At 54.9% G+C, this 17,965-nt stretch overlaps 6 protein-coding genes across 6 annotated transcripts; 2 read left to right on the top strand and 4 right to left on the bottom strand.

Moving 5' to 3' along the window:
• Positions 1–876: 876 nt before the first annotated feature.
• On the bottom strand, positions 877–3,573 carry B0I36DRAFT_325487 (uncharacterized protein). The gene is made up of 5 exons (XM_046154235.1): positions 3,384–3,573; positions 2,390–3,305; positions 1,915–2,332; positions 1,562–1,856; positions 877–1,467 (listed from the first exon to the last, which is right to left on the bottom strand). The coding sequence occupies exons 1-5, from the start codon at positions 3,489–3,491 to the stop codon at positions 1,066–1,068; spliced, it is 2,139 nt and encodes a 712-aa protein (XP_046011596.1). The 5' UTR covers positions 3,492–3,573; the 3' UTR covers positions 877–1,065.
• Positions 3,574–3,872: 299 nt separating this feature from the next.
• On the bottom strand, positions 3,873–5,130 carry B0I36DRAFT_325484 (AhpC/TSA family protein). The gene is made up of 4 exons (XM_046154234.1): positions 4,705–5,130; positions 4,594–4,639; positions 4,367–4,532; positions 3,873–4,289 (listed from the first exon to the last, which is right to left on the bottom strand). Exons 1-4 carry the CDS (start codon positions 5,022–5,024, stop codon positions 4,252–4,254), a joined length of 570 nt encoding a protein of 189 aa, XP_046011595.1. The 5' UTR covers positions 5,025–5,130; the 3' UTR covers positions 3,873–4,251.
• Positions 5,131–5,552: 422 nt separating this feature from the next.
• On the top strand, positions 5,553–7,203 carry B0I36DRAFT_422988 (PIN domain-like protein). Its single transcript, XM_046162231.1, has 2 exons — positions 5,553–6,383; positions 6,450–7,203. Exons 1-2 carry the CDS (start codon positions 5,718–5,720, stop codon positions 6,969–6,971), a joined length of 1,188 nt encoding a protein of 395 aa, XP_046011594.1. The 5' UTR covers positions 5,553–5,717; the 3' UTR covers positions 6,972–7,203.
• B0I36DRAFT_363868 (uncharacterized protein) lies at positions 7,188–7,595 on the bottom strand (the record flags this gene model as incomplete). The annotated part of the gene is made up of 1 exon (XM_046158881.1): positions 7,188–7,595. One exon carries the CDS (start codon positions 7,593–7,595, stop codon positions 7,188–7,190), a length of 408 nt encoding a protein of 135 aa, XP_046011593.1.
• Positions 7,596–8,426: 831 nt separating this feature from the next.
• On the bottom strand, positions 8,427–10,755 carry B0I36DRAFT_422987 (major facilitator superfamily domain-containing protein). Its single transcript, XM_046162230.1, has 3 exons — positions 10,166–10,755; positions 9,423–10,114; positions 8,427–9,314 (listed from the first exon to the last, which is right to left on the bottom strand). Exons 1-3 carry the CDS (start codon positions 10,417–10,419, stop codon positions 8,710–8,712), a joined length of 1,551 nt encoding a protein of 516 aa, XP_046011592.1. The 5' UTR covers positions 10,420–10,755; the 3' UTR covers positions 8,427–8,709.
• Positions 10,756–16,549: 5,794 nt separating this feature from the next.
• On the top strand, positions 16,550–17,914 carry B0I36DRAFT_130549 (uncharacterized protein). The gene is made up of 2 exons (XM_046148200.1): positions 16,550–16,967; positions 17,061–17,914. The coding sequence occupies exons 1-2, from the start codon at positions 16,816–16,818 to the stop codon at positions 17,770–17,772; spliced, it is 864 nt and encodes a 287-aa protein (XP_046011591.1). The 5' UTR covers positions 16,550–16,815; the 3' UTR covers positions 17,773–17,914.
• Positions 17,915–17,965: the final 51 nt, after the last annotated feature.

The following is a 17,965-nucleotide window of genomic DNA, read 5'->3' as shown; positions in this document are numbered from 1 at the left end:
GGAGATATGGAGCTGTTATGCAAGGCGGAGCGCGGTGGCGGCGGAGTGGGCGCTGCGCTGACGGGGGTCCTCGCTGGGTACGTTCTATGACAGCAAAAACAACAACAGCACCGAGCAGGGCGGCAGCGTGAGTGCGCACTGGCGAGGACTGGGCAAGCGGGCGTGATATAATTGATGGTAAAGTCTCGACGATGAATTCTCGGCAAGTAGGACTGCACGCACCGACAGACGGACAGAGAGCCAAGGCCAGAGAACTTTTCCCTCTGCCCGTCCACGTCCACCACGACCACCACGGAGCCCGAAATCGCGCAGTTCGCGGCTCGGCGCCCGCACACAATGGGGGCGGCTCCCGCAGCTTCCGGGCCCCACACAGTCGCTGAGAAGCCAGTGCCTGCCGCCTAAGGCCCGGCACTCCCGTGCGTGTGTGCGTGCAACCGACTGGACTAGAAACTAGATGGGCTCTCGACGTCATCAACCATGCACGCCCGCCGCTCTGCGGGCTATGTACGTATGTATCACGAGTGCATCTGCTTGCGCCCAGGCTCGTCGGCTTTTAGGGGGTTCGCTGTCGCACAATACCTCGGGGGGTTTACATCTTGGCAGGTCCGCATTCCTTTCACAGGAGCAACAAGGTGTGGTGTACACAATCGCATCGCGCTGCCACAACGGTTCACCTGTGCTTTGCGTGCTGTGTCATTGTTTCTCTTGGCGGGACCCGCAGCGCCATTCCCCAATTCCCACTGCTGCCCCACGGGAATGGCAGGTTCCACCAATGCCTGGCTCTAGCAGGGGTTGTGATTGGTCACAACATCATTCAAGTCCTCGCAATCCCACTGGACAATGCGCTCTCTGTCAACTTTGAATATATCCAACAGTCTCAACTCTTGCAACATTGTCGGGTATCAATTCTGGGTATCGTTGCTAGTCGTGCCTACACATCATTCTCCTCCCCATCCAAAAAAAAAAAGCAAGCGTCCCTCGGCAGGCGGAAAATCAGTTGCTTCTTGCCTCGAGCGGCTGGCGTTCCGCTCCCAGATACGACACGGCTTTCGCCAAGGGCACTACTCATGTCCGCAACCAGTCAAACGTGTTCAGCAAGTTACAGTCAAAGTCCAACACAGTATTAAAGTCCCAGTCAGAAAACTCGGGCGCTAGCGTCAACGGCAGCGGCGGCCCGCCGCTGCTGGGCACCGGGTTGTTGAGTGCCTGGTCCAGCACTCCCTGGATCACCACCCTCGCCTCGCAGCAGATCCCGGCATTGGGCGCCGACGGACGGATCCAACCCAGGAAGCCGACGAGGAGGCTGAGCTTCTGGATAATGTTGGCGCGAGTGATGGGTGATCCGTCCAGCCTGTACGGCGCCATGGCTGCGCCGGCCGCGCCCCCAAATGCCGTGTTCAGGTCGATGCTGGGCTTCAGCAGCTCGTGGCAGAGGACACCACCCGCGGGCGCAGCAAAGGCCATGACCTGAATTCGGGGATTGGTGTTGTCAGTTCTCTCGCTCTCTCTCTCTCTCTCTCTCTCGCTCGCTCGCAAGGAAGGTGCAAGGGGATGTACTTACAAGCCACTCGGCATCATTGTCCACTGCACCAAAGCAGTCGCTGTGTGTCCAGACCGGCAGGCTTGCTACCACCAGCTCGAAGCTAATGGCGACAAGCTCCGCCCTATCCTTCTTTATCCCATGGCGAAGCAACAGTCTCTCGATGAAGAGCAGGGTCTGAAGATATTCAAGGCCGATGAGCATTTTTGTCCAGTGCGTTCTCGTGCCGATTGCCTCATTGCTGACAGTCTTTGGGTCGTATTTTATGATCTGGGGAAAGGACTCGTAGGTCTGGATCGTGCGGGCTTTCATCTCACTTTCGTGCCGTCAGAATCTTGCTCTGTATAAGGGGACGGCGTCCTGTTGTTACTTACAGAAGCATGTCGAGCGACGACGGCTGACTCTGGCCGATCGCGAGAGCGGAAATGGACTCCCGCACAGCACCAATCATAGCCCGCGCGCGAGTGAATGTGCCCGAATTGGTGCTTGTGGCGTCTCGTTTCCAGCCGTTGTCGAGCTCGCTCACCGCGACTTTGAGCGCCGCCGGATCGAGCAGCTCGTCGTCATGAATGTCAAGCGGCAGCGGAGTGGTGGCGTATTGGCCCGACATCAACGGCGGCCTACCAGTAAAGTAGGACATGCCACAGTCCATGGTCAGGATCCATCCGTAGAGCCTGCGCTTCAGCTCGGAGGTGAGGGTCGGCTGATATGGTTGCTCGTCGGGCAATGCGTGGTACCCCAGGAATGTCAACATTGCGACCGTCGCGCCGTGCCTTCTCCAGGTACGTAGACCTGTCTCGCGGTTAGTAGCATGCACCGTGTTCACAGAATCTTTTGGTGTGGACGTACTGGCATCACCACTGAACATGCTCTCGGCGACAGTCAGCTTCTGCGCAAAGTACAGACACATGAACGATCCTTTAGAAAGCTCCGTGCATAGCTCCAAAGTCAGTTCGAGGCCTTTTCTAGCCACGTGTGGCCAGTCTTTGAAAACAATGCCAGGGTTGACAATGGCACGCGATGCCGACGGTTGTGTTCGGTGCCGAAGCGTGAAGACAACGCCTATGGATTCCCATCTGAGGTTGTCGCCGACGAATTGACTGATCCACCGTTCGGCATCTGCTTCTGAATCATTCAAAGGCTTGCTGGAATTGTGGAACAGCTGCCTAGCAATGGCCTGAAGCTGTTGAGGGTCGCGCTCCGCACCGAGGAATGGCCCAAGCATGTCGCATACTGACTGCACGATACGATGGGATACGGCCGGGGGCACGCCGGATGCCGTACACTCGTGGAGGCGGAAAGTATCCATTCCGGCACTCAGGTCGGGTATGAGATCCAAGATTGCCCGGCATTGGTCGCGAACAGCCTCGTACGGGACTCCAGATGCAGCCGAGTAGCAGCCGCAAGACGATTCTGCATATTGTGAGCCCGAGGCCTGAGCGGCTTGGAGAAGCTGCTCGGCCTCCTTGAAGAAGTGACAATAGTTTGTGGAGCCTACATAGCCAGTCGCTGTCGCCACGGGCGTGGGCTCACTCTGGACCTCTGGCAGCTGCGGTGTAGTGCTGGCCTCGGTTGAGCGTGGTGGTGATATCGGCGTGCCGCCACTTGCCAAAGCCAGGACCCCAGGAGCCGGTGCCCTCGGCTTGGGAGTGCGGCGAACCGTATCCTGAGGCACATAAACACATTCGGATTGCTGCTTGCGCTTGACGCACCTCCTGCAGACAGGGTGCGTATGGTCACACGATACCTTGCGCTTTCGACATGGCTATTGTGGCCCGTCTGTGTTAACGACCAGCAGGACGCCACGGCTGGGCTCGGCTCAAAGACAATTAGGAGGGCTCACCTCGCACGCCTGCGGCCGGCCGTTCGGGCGGATGTATGGGTCGCTCATTGTGTGACCCGGACCAAGTTGTTCCCCAGAATCGTATGTTTGAAGAGAAGGTCTGAACATTCCAGCTTGGGAGTGCCAACCCGCCGTGATATCGCGGATGCCTCTTGGGGCTCGGCTCGCCCAGCTCGGCAGCTTCGGCTTCGGCTCCAGGATGTGGTGTGGTGAATGTTGGAGAATCTCGGCTGGTACTATGGTTGCAGGCTGAATTTTTAACACTTTTTTTTGTAACTTGCCAAGCTGCCAAGATGCCAAGCATGCAGGCGCATATACCTTGTTTCTGCATACTGGCATATCAGAGCAAGCAAATGTTGCACATTTCTTTATGCTCTGCACAAAACAAACACACATGATTGGCTCGAGTTACCCTAGTCCGCCAAGAGTACCTCATGTACGGGTAAAAATTCAAGGGACCACCATAGTAGGGCGCCGAGGTGGGTCCGTCCTCAGCTGAGAGCTTAGCCCAGTTCCAGGCCCAGTTTGGTTTCGGCGCCCTTGCAACACCGCCCACGACGAGTCTTACGAAACCTTTTTGCCAATGATCTGCAGTTCCTGCGGTGAATCTCCCTTTGCCTTTCCAATAGTTGGATAGGGAGCCACGAGTTCAGTTGAATCGACTTCTGGTCGGATTCTGAACTTGCATGTCATCAAAGACTTTCCATAGCCATGTTGCTTACAGTCATTGGTTCTGGCTCAAAGGGCATACGGCAGTCATTGGTAGAGAGTGCTCTCATTCTGAGACGTACAGAAAGACACATGATCACTCCCATAAATTCCCTTTTCTCGTTCAATCTGACGGTCACCCTGGGTCGACCAACCGACCTCATTCCAGCGTTTTAAGCACCTTGTCAGCCATGGACACTACAAGTATTCCAAGTTAGCAAACCATCCGAAAGGCTGAAATTGGAATCCAATCGAATGCGTTATCATAAACTTACCGTCGGTGCCGGTGTTGTCAGGCTCGACATGGACCGACTTGACTTTTCCATTCTCCACGACCAAAGCATATCTCTTGCTGCGCATACCGCCGAAAATGGCGGATCCGTCAAATCCCACATCAAGAGCTTCAGTGAACTGGCCCGAAGGGTCGCCGAGGAACCGAATCTATACTGATGTGTGAGTTTCGTGCGCGGAGAGTCTTGCATTTGGACCGTATGATGCTTACCCCGGAAGCCTTTGTGGGGTCCATCTGGTCTGCCCACGCCTTCATGCTACAAGTTGTCAGCTGCCGAGAGATTGCTGAAAAAGTATTCCCTCGAGGCGTTACTAAGCTTACACAAAAGCGTCATTCACGCTCACAACAAAGACCTGGCCAGCATCCGCGAGCTTGGGGTGGTTGATGTAGCTCGGAACGTGCTTCGCCGAGCAGGCGCCAGAGAAGGCGGCGGGCACGCCCACAATGACGCCATTGGTGTTCTCAAACTCCTTCTTGAGGTTCACCTTGTTGCCGGGCGAGTTTTCAAACAGGACCTCCAGGTCTGGGATCTCTTCGCCGACTTGCACAAACGCTCTGGGCGAGGCATGGAATTGGCGGCGAGCAGCCACAGCAGGGCGGGGTAGCGCCGCAGGGGCACGTCGAAGGGCGCGGAAAGCCATGGTGATGATGTGATAAGCTGCTGAAGGACGATTGATTTGTGTGTATCTTGATGAGGTGTGTTAGGCGATTGAGCTCGGTGGAGGTTGTTGAGACGGTTGAAGCAGCGCTCCAGCAAGCTCCAAGGTAGCTTAGGTCCAGATGACGTTGAACCAGTGCTGTTCACACAGTTTTGAGACATACAGTTGCTTGCCGCACAGTGCATAGCGCACCCCGTGAACCTGCTTCCTGTGAACATTGGTGAGGAGTTCTAGATTTAGGAAGTTCTCCAAGATAACCATCCCAGCTGGCCCAAATCTTGTATGCCAGGTCAGAAACTGAGCGACTTTGTGACTTTACAGTTCTGTTCAACTTTCAACGTGTTGTGGTTACGTCGTAGTTGTCCAAGTGAGCTTGAAGCAAGACTGTGACCCCACCTTCCAAGAGCTACCCCTGCAAGCCAGAGAACTCCTGCCGCGACTTAGCGCGTTGCCAGGCACGTCAATGCGCGGTGCGCCTCTTGCAGTTGCTTTTCGCGTTAAGTGCTGTGGTGACGTCTTCATCCGTTGCGCAACCACCCGCGACACCACCGTCCAACCTGTGCACGGCAGGCATCACGTCTCAAACCTCGACTTCCTCCAGCGGCGGGGCTCGTCAATCTCCGGATCAACCGACCGACCGACCATTCTACCGAGACTCATCATAAGAAGCCCGCCATGGGTATCAAAAACTTGTTCCAGATCATCAAGGAGGAGGCGCCGGATGCGATCAAGGAGGGCGAGATCAAGAATCAGTTTGGCCGCAAGGTAGCCATCGATGCATCCATGAGCATCTACAGTTTCATGATCGCCGTGCGTTCCGATGGCCAGCAGCTGATGAACGAGGAAGGTGCGACAACCTCTCACATCATGGGCATGTTCTACCGCACACTACGGATGGTGGAGAACGGCATCAAGCCAATCTACGTCTTTGATGGCGCCCCGCCAAAGCTCAAGTCTGGTGAGCTGGCACGACGATTCCAGCGCAAGGCAGAGGCCAACGAGTCCCTCGAGGAGGCTAAGGAGACCGGTACGGCCGAGGACGTGGAAAAATTCTCCCGACGAACCGTTCGGGTGACCCGCGAACATAACGAGGAATGTCAACAACTACTCAAATTGATGGGCATCCCCTACATCATTGCCCCGACCGAGGCTGAAGCGCAATGTGCGGTGCTCGCGAGAGCAGGCAAGGTGTATGCGGCAGCCAGTGAAGACATGGACACCTTGTGCTTTGACAGCCCGATCCTGTTGCGACACTTGACATTCAGTGAGCAACGGAAAGAGCCCATCCAAGAGATTCACGTTCAGAAGGTCCTCGAGGGTTTGCAGATGGAGCGTCCCCAGGTATGTTCCAGGCTTTACATGCAGTCATCTTTGTCTGACGACGTCTACTCACACCTCAGTTTCTAGTTTGTTGATTTGTGCATCCTCCTCGGTTGTGACTACCTCGACCCGATCCCCAAGATTGGCCCCTCGACAGCCCTCAAACTCATTCGTGAGCACAAGACCCTGGACGGTGTCGTCGACTTCATCCGCAACGATCCCAAGAAGAAATACGAGATTCCGGAAGACTGGCCCTACGATGATGCTCGTGCCCTCTTCTTTGAGCCCGACGTCCGGAAAGCCGACGACCCTCTATGCGACTTCAAATGGGAGAAGCCAGACGTGGAAGGACTTGTGAAGTTCCTCGTTATTGACCGCAACTTCAATGAGGACAGAGTCCGTGGTGTAGGCGCCCGACTGGAGAAGCACATGAAGAGCTCACAGCAGGCCCGGTTGGAGGGTTTCTTCAAGGTGATTCCCAAGACGGATCAAGAGAAGGCTTCGCACAAGCGCAAAATCGAGGAACAGAATGAGGCCAAGAAGAAGAAGCTTAAGGAGGAGAAGAAGGAAAAGGCTAAACTCAAGGCGAAGCCTCGCGGAACAGCCTAGACTTGGAGATCAACAATCTGGTATCCTGTTTTGGACGAAGCTTGACAGCCTGCTAAGAAGGCGCTCGATCAGCATAGACAGTTGGGAGGTGTCATTGCAGGACAAATTACGGCGTTATTGGCGCGTTTGAGAAGGAGGCTCGATACCAAAAAGGTCCGGGAGTCGTCCGGGAAAAGGGTACTTGTTTTGTGTTTATCCATATCTACAGGAACGACATCATATGTAACGAAACATGTTGTTCTTGACACTTCGCTTCATCGCCACGGGCTGACCGTCCTCGTATTCAACGCCGGCTTCGCCTCCATCTCCGGCAAGCCCGGACATCTTGGCCCGCAGTTCCTCATCGAGCTCGGCCATCGACTTTTTGGGTTTCTTCCTTGGCCCGTCTGTCTGGGCCGGATCAACATGCTCCTTCTGCCGCTGAAAGTGCGCGACGCCGGCGGTAGTTGGAGTCGTGGTCGCATTTCCGGCCCTGGCTACTGACGAGCTTTGTGACAAGGAAACCCGCGATCCAGGTTCTCCTGCCATTTTGCTGCGATCCTCTTCCCTTCTCATTGTTGTCGAGCTGCCGCTGCTGCCGCCGCCGTCCTCATTTGCGCCAAAGATCCCGCGGAAGAAGGACATGAACGAGGCATCCCGCCTCCCAGAGGGGATGCCATCACTCCCGCTCTTCCCCGCCTTTATGCTTCCATGAATTCGGCCATGGCTTTGGCCACCGTCGAGGAGGCCGCACGCTGGGCGGCAAGTGTATCTTCTCCGTGCCTCGGATGTCCATGCTGAGTTTGGCGCGGTTGGGTGATTATGCACAGGCGTCCGGGTGCTTGTGCGTGTGCTTGTTGATATGTGCTGACGTCGGAGAGACCAGGCTCCCTGGTGCCGATGAGGTCGCACAAGGGCCGGGGTTTCGCATATCGCTCTCCTCGACAAGATCTCTTTGCTGCCGGCCATGATGACCTGCTAAAGTCTTTCGGCCTGTTTGGCCTCTGCCGCCGCCGCCGCGCACAACAATGACAGCTGGTGGTGAGCGAAATCCCGGATACCGGAACCCGTCGAAAGAAATCAAATCAAACTTAAGAGTGCAGATATCCAGCGTGCCTGTTTGGTGAGACTCAAGGACGACAACTTATTCTCTGTTCCTTGGCGATTGTCTTCGATCCTAGCCTGATTTCTTTTGTGGTTGATGGTGTGTGGTGAGGATGTGACGACGACATCTGGCGGGTGGGCACTGTGCGAGGAGGTAATGCTGGTGGGTGGTTTGGTGGGTTGACGTCAGAATTGCTTCACCATCTGCACCTTTGGCGCCTGCGAATGCTACAGTGTCCGTCGCACACGACACTGTGTCGGCAGGTTTGGGATTTGCTGCCTGTGGGTTGAAGCCTCGAGTTCACCCAAGGCGAGGAAGCTTTGGTGACAATCATAGGGAGTGAATCCACCAAGTACGAGGCTGAGGGCTTTTTATCGGTAAATGAGCTTGTTGCTGCGGGCCAGTCGACCTCATGGACAAGTCAGCCACTTCATACCTCACGGTTCATCGTGAGAGTGACAGGATTCACGACTTTGGGCCGCCTAACGCAAAAAGGTTCTATGAAATTGACGCTCCGTGCAGTCTATCAAACCAACCCGCTGTCTATCAAGAAGTCTATCCCAAAAATTCTGACCTGCAAGCACGCCTCAATGGAGAACCCATTCACGGCTCCATTGGTTTCCCGCCAAACAACATCTCCAAAACCTCAAAAAATCATATCGTGTAGCGATAGACGGGGCTCTCGTCGCCGAGCTCGGCCAGCTGCTCCTCGGACAGATTCTCGTGCTCGGGCTTGACGTACCCTCCCGCCCGGGCCCTGTTCTGGCGGTCGTAGTAGAACCACAAGCCGCCGTACATGGTCGTCGCCATGCCGACCATGGCCAGGCTGACGGCGTTGCCCTGGACGTACCGCGGCGCGTACTGCGAGAGGTAGATGAACGGGGTCATGATGCCCGACGCGTTGCCGCAGGTGAGCTGCATCCCGTTGGCCGTCGTGCGCTTGCCGTAGCGGGGCGAGTTGTTGGGCAGCCACGCGAGGGGCAGGCCCACGACGACGTACAGGCCCATGGCGACGAGGATCGCGCCAAAGTAGTGCACCCCCGCGGCCGTGTTGGAGAGGAGCACGCCGTAGCCGACGACGCTGATGGTGCCGAAGATGACGCAGAACAGGCCGCGCATCTGCTTGCGGTCCGACAGCCAGGCGACCGTCATGTAGGTCACGGCGCCGACAAAGTAGCACGGGATCGTGAGCAGCTGGGTCTCGGCGGTGCCCCAGGTGCCGAGGCCCCGGATGATGGTGGGGAGGAAGGTTGAGTAGCCTGGTTCGGGTTATTAGCAGCCGTTCGAAATTTAATTGTGAGAAAAGTGTAGTATCATCTGAAAGGGATGAGGTGACCGGTCTGCAAAAGAAAAGAAAGTGAACATACCATAAAGCATGGTGTCGGCGCCAAACTGCGCAATGCAAAAGGTCCAGACCTTCCAGTCCTTGAAGGCAGCAAGCATGTCTCTCTTGTCAAACTCCTGCGCGCTCGCCGTGTCGCCATAATCCCTGCGCGATCGGGCAATCATGAACTTCTTCTCCTCAGGAGTCAAGAAGTAGGCGTGCTCCGGATCGTTGGGAAGCAAAAAGTATGTGGCAACGCCAAGAAGCACACTCGGGATACCCTCGATGATCATGATCCATCGCCAGCCGCTCATGCCTCGGACCCCGTCCATCTGCCCAATGCCGTAGGCGAGCAAGCCACCAAGAGCTCCAGCCACGGCGGCACTGACGAACAAGTAGCCCACGCGCAGGGCAAGCTCCCTCTTGGTGTAGAAGAACGTCAGGTAGACGTTCAGGCCAGGGAAGAGGCCTGCCTCAAGGGCGCCGAGGATCAGGCGGACCGCCAGGAGCTCGCCGTAGTTGCGGACCAGGCCCGTGCAGGTGGCCACGATACCCCAACCAAAGGCGATGAATGCGATCCAACGGCGAGGAGTGAACGGCTTCAGAACCAGGTTGCTCGGGATTTCAAACGTAAGGTAGGTACAGAACAAAATCGCGACCGCGGTCTGGTACTGACTGCCGACTAGGCCGAGATCTGCCTCGAGGTTGTAGAGGCGAGCATTGCCAATGTTGACGCTGCGCAACGTTAGAAGGCGACCGCACAACGCGCCAGACGAGCTGACTTACCGGTCCAGGAAGCTGAAAGTGTACAGCAGCATGACCAGAGGCACGAGGTGCAAGTCGAGCTTGCGCACCAACTTGCGCTCGTCGACGCCGGAGGCCCCGGCCGGCCCGTCCGCTCCGCCCGCAGCGACAACGCCGGGAGCGTCAAGATCGCCACCCTCATAGCCGGCCTTGCCCTCAACAGCGTCCGAGGGCACAACCGCCGGCTTGGCTGCCGGCGCAAAGTCGTCGCCGGTGGTGGAGCCCGGCGCCGTCATTGTTGGTGGTCGTTGGGGCCTGCAGAAGCAAACGCAAACCGTGCGGGGAAGAGTTCCGAGGGGTGCGCTGGGGCAAGACGCCGCGTCGAGGCAAATTCAATTGTCAGGCACGCAGGAGTAACCCCACGATCGAACTACGCACGCTGGAGGCAAGCAATGTGGCGACAAGAGAATCAAGGGAGGTTGTTCAGAGCGTGTCCAGTCTCTGAAACACGTCTTCAGGGCGCCGAGAAGCGCCGCCGGGACTCAGATGACTCAGCACCGGATGGGCGGACCTGGGCTGATTTTGCGAGCGCGCGGAATTGAGGCGATAAGGCACGCAGCCGCCGCGGTACGACTCCAAAACGGAAGAAAAAAGATTAAAAGAGAAAAATCTCCAAGGGTCCTCGCCGCCGCATGGTTCCACAACGCGAGTCTAGACCCAGACCCAGGTGCGGCCAATTGGATCGCAGGGAACCCTCGCCAGTTCCATACGTGAATGCTCTCTGATTGGTTGAAGGAGAGTGCTGGTGATTCATCCGGGCAGTCGACTATAATCAGACAACATCATCTGGCGTGTAATGTCCGAGGAAGCTGAGGAGAGGCGAATGCAAAGAATGCATGTGGGAATCACTGAGCATTCACTTCTAACAAAGAGAATCCATGCCTCTGGGCTAATGCACAATCGCTGCGAGACACACAGCTGCAGATACCACAACCCGCACGCTTCTTGGTCTTTTTGATCATGCGGCTTCTGATTAGCTCCGGGGATTTCCAGGTTACGCTGATTGGTGATTTTTCATGTGGGACTAAAGCCTCTATGCTTCCCTAGGTTGGATATTCGAGCTGATTCGTCCAGGTCCAACAAGGGTCTGGACATGTTTGGGTTGGCCTGCATGGAGCAAGGAAGAGACCAGGTTAGATTTATGGAATTGACGGTGGCACAGCATTGATCTTTCCTCGTCCGCCTGTTGTCCCAATCTTTGGGCAGGTCACTTGATGTCGTTGCAGGGCCATCTGTATTGGATGCCTCTTCCCGAAAGAGCGGATACCATAGTATTCGATACCCTCGTCTAGATGTGATCAGCCTTCGTTAGGTTCGCAGGCGGACCAGGAACGCTTTGGCCGTCAGCCGATCGCGCGTCGACCAAGGTCTCAGGAAGCGTGGCCCCTCGTCCCCCCTTGCTTGCAGGGTTGACTTTGTCATTGCCGTCTGCGATTCCTATAGGTCAGTTGAACGAAGAGTGAATAGTGTGTCCCCGCACATGCTTGAGTATGTGATCGCAACCTGCGTGGCCGAATGCCATTGCCGACATCTGCGAATATTCCTGGACGGAAGATGTGAGCTGTGTCAAGTGCACATCACAAGATTCCATGTCTTTTGCCAGGCCGGCCACTTGCGCGCCCCGCGTTACGGACCAGATATGTTCATCGCAAATACTTCGTGATTGCGAGTAGCGGCCACTGCAATGCTGCTCAAACAGGCCAGGAATAGACAGGATGTAGAACTGCGACATCAAGAAGCAGCATGTCCGTATCACGCACGGACCTCCATAATCGCACGATGCTGCAGGCCGGCGACCTTCCTTGCATCGGCCAACGCCTGCGTGCGTTTAAACGTCTTGGTTCACCCCATCTTAGGCATGGTCTACCTCAAAGCAGGAAATGAATGAGCTGGTTGACACTTCAAGGTCCATCTCAGTTGCTGATGCCAAAAGGCACAATCCTGCACGGCAAGTCCGGCCAGTCAAAACGGTGAGATGCCAGTGAAGTTCACGAAACCGAGTCTGGAAGAAAGCGATATGATAAAGTGTACGGCGTCCAGAGGTCATGTACGACTGATGGCAGCAGGGCACAATATTTCAAATAGGGTAGACAATCCACTTGGATCGGATTCGTGCGACACTGGGCAATCCTCTTTCGGCAGGGTGAATTCCCACTGAGGACAAGCGTGTCGCACCGATCGACCAAAACGGGATGTGACAGCAATCACTTGTCGACTGTCTTCATGGACGCAATAGTCCTGACTCTTCAATCTTGATCCGAGTCAAGGCCTGCCGGGGGGTATGGCGAAGTCATATGCTAGAGGAAGACTAGGACCTATAGTGCATGTCGGGTTTAAATCTTTACCGAACCTGCGGCTGCTTGAAGATTGATGGAGCACTTCGCTATGATCGCTGCAGGTGATTGTAATCGTTACGCATGAAGTTGTGGTGGATTGTGTTGAATCGGATCCGATGATCCGTGCGCAGTCGGCTTGGTCTCGAAGCTTTGGAAGTTGGAAAGTGTAGGGGAATCTGTAGGCTTTTGCGTTAGAAGGAGTAGCAGATGTGAGACGAGTACTTGGGCGGAGAAAAGAAGGGAAAGAATAGTTACTCGTCTCAATAAGACATCTTCAGCACTGGGCACATAACAAAACTGTGGCTATTGTGCTTAGCGTGCGTGGCCGTGGAGGACAGTGGACAGCATCGGATCCAGCACCACACTTTGAGAGCTTTGGAGCGAAGATTGATTGCGTTCTTTCTGCGTAATGATTAGCTGCTTGCTACTATGGTATTGAACTGTGTTACTCACGGCTTTGGGAAAGATGTCGGCACACCACGGACTGATAATGTCTGAACCGCATCAGACCCAAGTTTTCGCAATAGAAAGTGGGAGATCCCTTGCACGACAACTGTAGGACATTTGCAGGCGAAGAGGCAGCTGAGGTGATGAATTTTCCCAGCACCGGAAAACGGCAGGGGCTGCAATTGTCAGTTGTACATGTACTTCAGTGTACTTGACGGTTTACCTGGACGCAGGCGTCAGGGGCTTGCAGGAAATTGCAGACTTGGGGTGGCCGCCGAGGACACAGCCTGTTTGATGATACGAGGACGCCCAGAATGCAAAGAGCGACAGACGACTTCCCCGGGGGATCAAGTCTTGTCGGACTGCGACTCGATCTGCCGCACTTGTGGAGCACATGACAACTGGCACCCTTGGGGACAGGGCAAGAATAGTCCTCGCCCTCCAACTTGGAGAGCCCGCTCCCGCCCGCTATATTCGACAGTCACATCTTCCGTCCTGGAATCGCGTAGAAGGCGTGAATCATCGCGCTGCGATGGTATCGGTCTTGGATCCGAGGACCCGGTCCGTGCGGGACAGGCAACCAGCTAGTGGGAATGCAACCAACAAATCTCCACAAGTGGAAAAACAAGGGACAGGCGACGTACGCAGCACATGAGGCGCGGTTGTGGGCGCCTCCGGCAAGCCCAAGCTTGGTCCCCGTCACTGGGCGGTGTGCTGTGCTCTGGTCTCAAAGCGCGGCACGGCTGGTACCGTGGTCATCGTCCGATCGCCATTTCAACCCTTGGCGGGATTTGCAGACCATCATTTCGTGATGTTACAGCATACTCCCCCGAAATGGTGCTGCTCCCTGGGCACTCTGTGTCAGGATAGCACCCCTGCAATTCAAGCCAAAGGACTCCCACTACTCTGGCTTCTGGTGCAGGCTGCGGTCCTGTCTCCGCCCTAAAGTGTACTTCGTAACCGTACACGCGATAGCCTGCTTTACCAGGGTCTAAGTATGTAGATGAAATCTATCCAGTCACTTGCTTGGGAGCATAGAGTGCTTTGCGTTTCCAGCAAAGGCGACACGAGACCGTCGTGGACCTTCTGCTCCCATGCCCGACAAATGGTCTTGAATCTTGACTTTTCATATAGTATATATCATATGGATGGTGAAAAGGATGAATAGTTCACCTTGGACCCATTCGACTAGGCTGTTCCATCAATGAGTACGATTGCTGCACCAAGCCAATGCTGCTGTTCTGCCCAAGATGGTCTTCCACATAGTATCTATTGGTCGCCCACTTTTCCATCACCAACACTGCCAAAGGAGTGCTATGCCCACGCACCCTTACATATGTAAGGGGACGAGCTAAACATGCAAGACTTCGCCCCCGGTCTCAGGGGCTGGCAGGCATACTCCGCGGCATAGCCGCGCGCTACATATGGCGCGATAATGACTTCATCTTGTCTCGTCTCGCAACCGACAGAATCCAATCGAAATGGTCACAGTCCAAAGGAGGCACCATTCAGGCTGCGGGAACTTTTGAACAGAGGCGAAGAATGAGCCGCGCACCATGGACGGGGCTTGGGAGGGGGGGAGCTCAGCCTGCCGCTGGCTGGCGGCGGCAAGGCGTCCGGCCAACATGTTGGTTCTGCCTCGTTCCCCTGGCCGCATACCAGCCGACCGGGCCAGAAATACCCACACACACTCACTCACCTTACGGAGCACCTGGTAATCCGCGCCCACTATGTTACAAGGCGATTCCTGGTTCAGAGATAAGTGCGTGACGCCGCATTTCATGGGAAGAAGTTGGCATGGAAAGATACGCGAGCCATGCAGAAAGTCCACGTCCAGAGACGAGGTTCTGGCTCTCGTCTGTGGCCGAGGATGTGATTGTCAACGGTGGGCAATGACTCGCGTGCACAAAGTGATGAATGTGCTATTCCTTTCGTGGCCGCTGGCCAAGACGAAATCTCCGGTCCTGGTTAATGGCGAGGCAGACTCACCCTCTCTCGGATGGTTTCTTCGAGGGTTCCATGGTTCTTCGAACCAGCCATTTCGGAAGCTGTCTAAGCGTACGGTCACTAGTTATGTGAAGATCTTGCTGTGGCTGCTACAGAGTGGTCTGTTGGAGTTCCAACTCAGCAGAGTTATTCCAACGAGATGAAAGGGTTTGACCGAGCACTCACGAATTGATTTCCTGTCTGCCTGGGATGCAGGTTGACGCAGCGCGTCAGTGGAAGTTCTGCGCACGCGCCCAGCATTCGACCTCAGACGGGATCAACACACCCTAATCTACCATCTTGCACATGGGTACACTTAGTGAATTCTCCCTCACTGGCCCTCAGTACTTGACACCGAGATTTACTCACTATCGCCATGAAACAATGCTGGTTCAATCCTCGTAGGCAGAAGTGTCACTATGAATATCACTCCTGCTTCTCCTGAAAAGCTCCAAACATTAAATGATTAAGGCAAAAAGCCGCACCAAAGCCGTGTCAAGCACTGCCCCAAAGAATGAAGCCGAACACTCACTCGTCGTGGGGTTGTCTAGCATCCACTACACCGCCTCATCCTAGGCCGCCAAAACCGGTCGCCGGTTCTGTTGCCCCAAGGGTACCTCGCTGAACTGCCAGGAATAGAAGCCGGATGCAGTACTTGTTTCTGAATCTCATGGGGACTTGAATCCTGACGTCTCCGTGTTTTGTCACCATGTCAGTAACCGTATGGATGGCTTATCGCTCATTGTGCCTGCTTGAAATAGTGGGTTTGAAGAGCACCAACAAATCCTGGCAGGCAGGAGTGATCATCGAAAACCTGTGCGATGTCTCGCTACTCTTCTTTTCACTGACCGAGAATTCGTTGTATACTTTTGGTGACGTGGCCGGACATAGAGATCCTAGCTGAAAATTACCAGGCGGATAAGTCTTGATTTCTATCCGTAATCATATCGAGGAATTTGCGCAAGATACTCGACGCATTTGGCAGCCGTGTCGAGAACCCAGCAAATGCTCTTGCCACTCAAGGATTACACCTTCCGGCTGCCGCAGGTGGAACGTCCCTGCCTCGTTCTGTTGGTCTCGATGCGCGGTGGCTTTCAAAACAACGGCTCCTGGCCTATCGCCGGTCACCCACTATACCAACCACAATCGACACGTCGACACAGCAACTGTGCTGTGACTCAACGAACATTTGGACTCTTTCACCAGGACCTTTAGTTTTGCAGCAGCTCGGCCTCGACGATACTGGATTACAGCGAGAATGATATGACTCGGTGGTGAATCTGCCAGTGAACCGCCTATCTCCGATTACACTTCATAATATGCCGTAGCCATGGGCATGTCCCATAGGACTGGCCAGCCAAGAGCGACATATTGATTTACTGCCTTGTTCACTGTGTAGCGTTCAATCATTGTAGGTTGTTTCTATTCCGGCAATAGGGACCTGTGCTGTGCGAGCTACTAGCCCGGGCTGACTAGGCCGCAATCTCAGCCAAGAAGAGTGCCTAGCAAGGGTCGGGGCCAGCCATCCTTGCTCCGCGGGTGCCGGAGGTATGATCCTGGTTGCTCACAGACGACCTTACCTTTATTGGGAATCGAGCTGAAATCCTCCCTGGACAATTTTGGCCAGGAGCCTGGTACCCGATACCGAAGGGTACCTGGTGCCACGGAGGCTTAGAGTTATTCGTGTGTCTGTTTGGATGTTTGGCTTGAAGATCCTTACGGGGGCGAACTTCTCATCTTTATCGCGTCCTCCATTCCCCTCCGTGCATTCGCAACAAGTATAAAGAGCGCATTCTAGTTAAAACTCCATTGTCGTCCCTGCCCTCTCATCCCTATGAACGACAAGCATTGACTGCCTCCTTCATGCATATACAAAAAATCATCGCCCCAAACCAGTTTCCGACTTGTTACAACACTCATCGTCCTGCCCATGCGTGGCGTAAGCCCTCTTTCCGGCGAAGATCTCAACGGTCGACAAGATCTTGGTCAAACATGGCACAACCGCTAAGCAAAGTGTATGTCTCGCCTTCTTTCATTGCATATCTACACTTTACGTGAGATATCATCAGCAATGTGAAATCCCGAATAGTTCTGACAAGCACTACAAGTGTCTTGAGTGTCGACCTTGGGAGCACGAGCTTACGTGCGGCGCTAATGCGCATATCGGGCGGAAACTCAACCCGTATGTGGCAGAAGGTACCGAATCCGAAACATCTGCATAGCGGTAGACTGCGGGGTTTTGAGTGGCCGATCAAACTCATTCTCAACGACAACACTCCCGGGGACGTCGACAGACCAGTATGGCGAAATAGCAACGTCAGCGAGAGCCACGAAGAAATCTCTGCCAAGTACGCGATCCTTTGGCTTGCGGAATGCCTCGATCTGCGAGAGCAGTATTGCGTCGCCGAGCCGCTTTACAAGAGTGTCGATCCGAATTTGGGTCTCAAACTCAAGAGAGGCCTGTTAGAGCTGTTCTGCGCATTGCGAGTCGAGGTCGAGAGGATGTGCAAAGTAAGGCGTATGGAGGTCACCAAAATCGTACTTACAATCCCCTCACAGTGGGACAAAGTCTTCCAGGACATCTACCATGGAATCGTGTCCGATGCCTTTGACGGCATCCTTGAGGAGACAAGGATCGAGTTCGTGAAAGAGGTGGAAGCGATCGCTCATTTCCTTTTCCGGGATGACTGCTACAGATTCGACGGCTGTGACCGGCCATCGCCCCAGGAAATGGTCCTATTTCTCGATTTTGGGGGACACAGCATGGCAAGTCACCGCATTCATATGAGAGTACCTCATCCCCGCGCTGATCTCTGCTGACATACGTGGAGTCTTAGAACTCCTGCATGTACTTCGTAGTCTACGATCCCAATGGTGGAATGGCAAACCTGTATCTGCCCGAAAATTCTACTAAAGGTTCGTTGACCAAGCCCCACTCGTCTCGACCAACGATTTTGACGTCCACGAAGGCGAAGGCGGCGGAAGTGAACACTGGGAATATCTTTTGCTTGAA

Source organism: Microdochium trichocladiopsis, assembly GCF_020744255.1.
Source record: "Microdochium trichocladiopsis strain MPI-CAGE-CH-0230 chromosome Unknown B0I36scaffold_6, whole genome shotgun sequence".
NCBI lineage: Eukaryota > Fungi > Ascomycota > Sordariomycetes > Xylariales > Microdochiaceae > Microdochium > Microdochium trichocladiopsis.
Note: the sequence above shows the minus strand (reverse complement) of the source record. Positions and strands in the feature narration are given on the sequence as shown.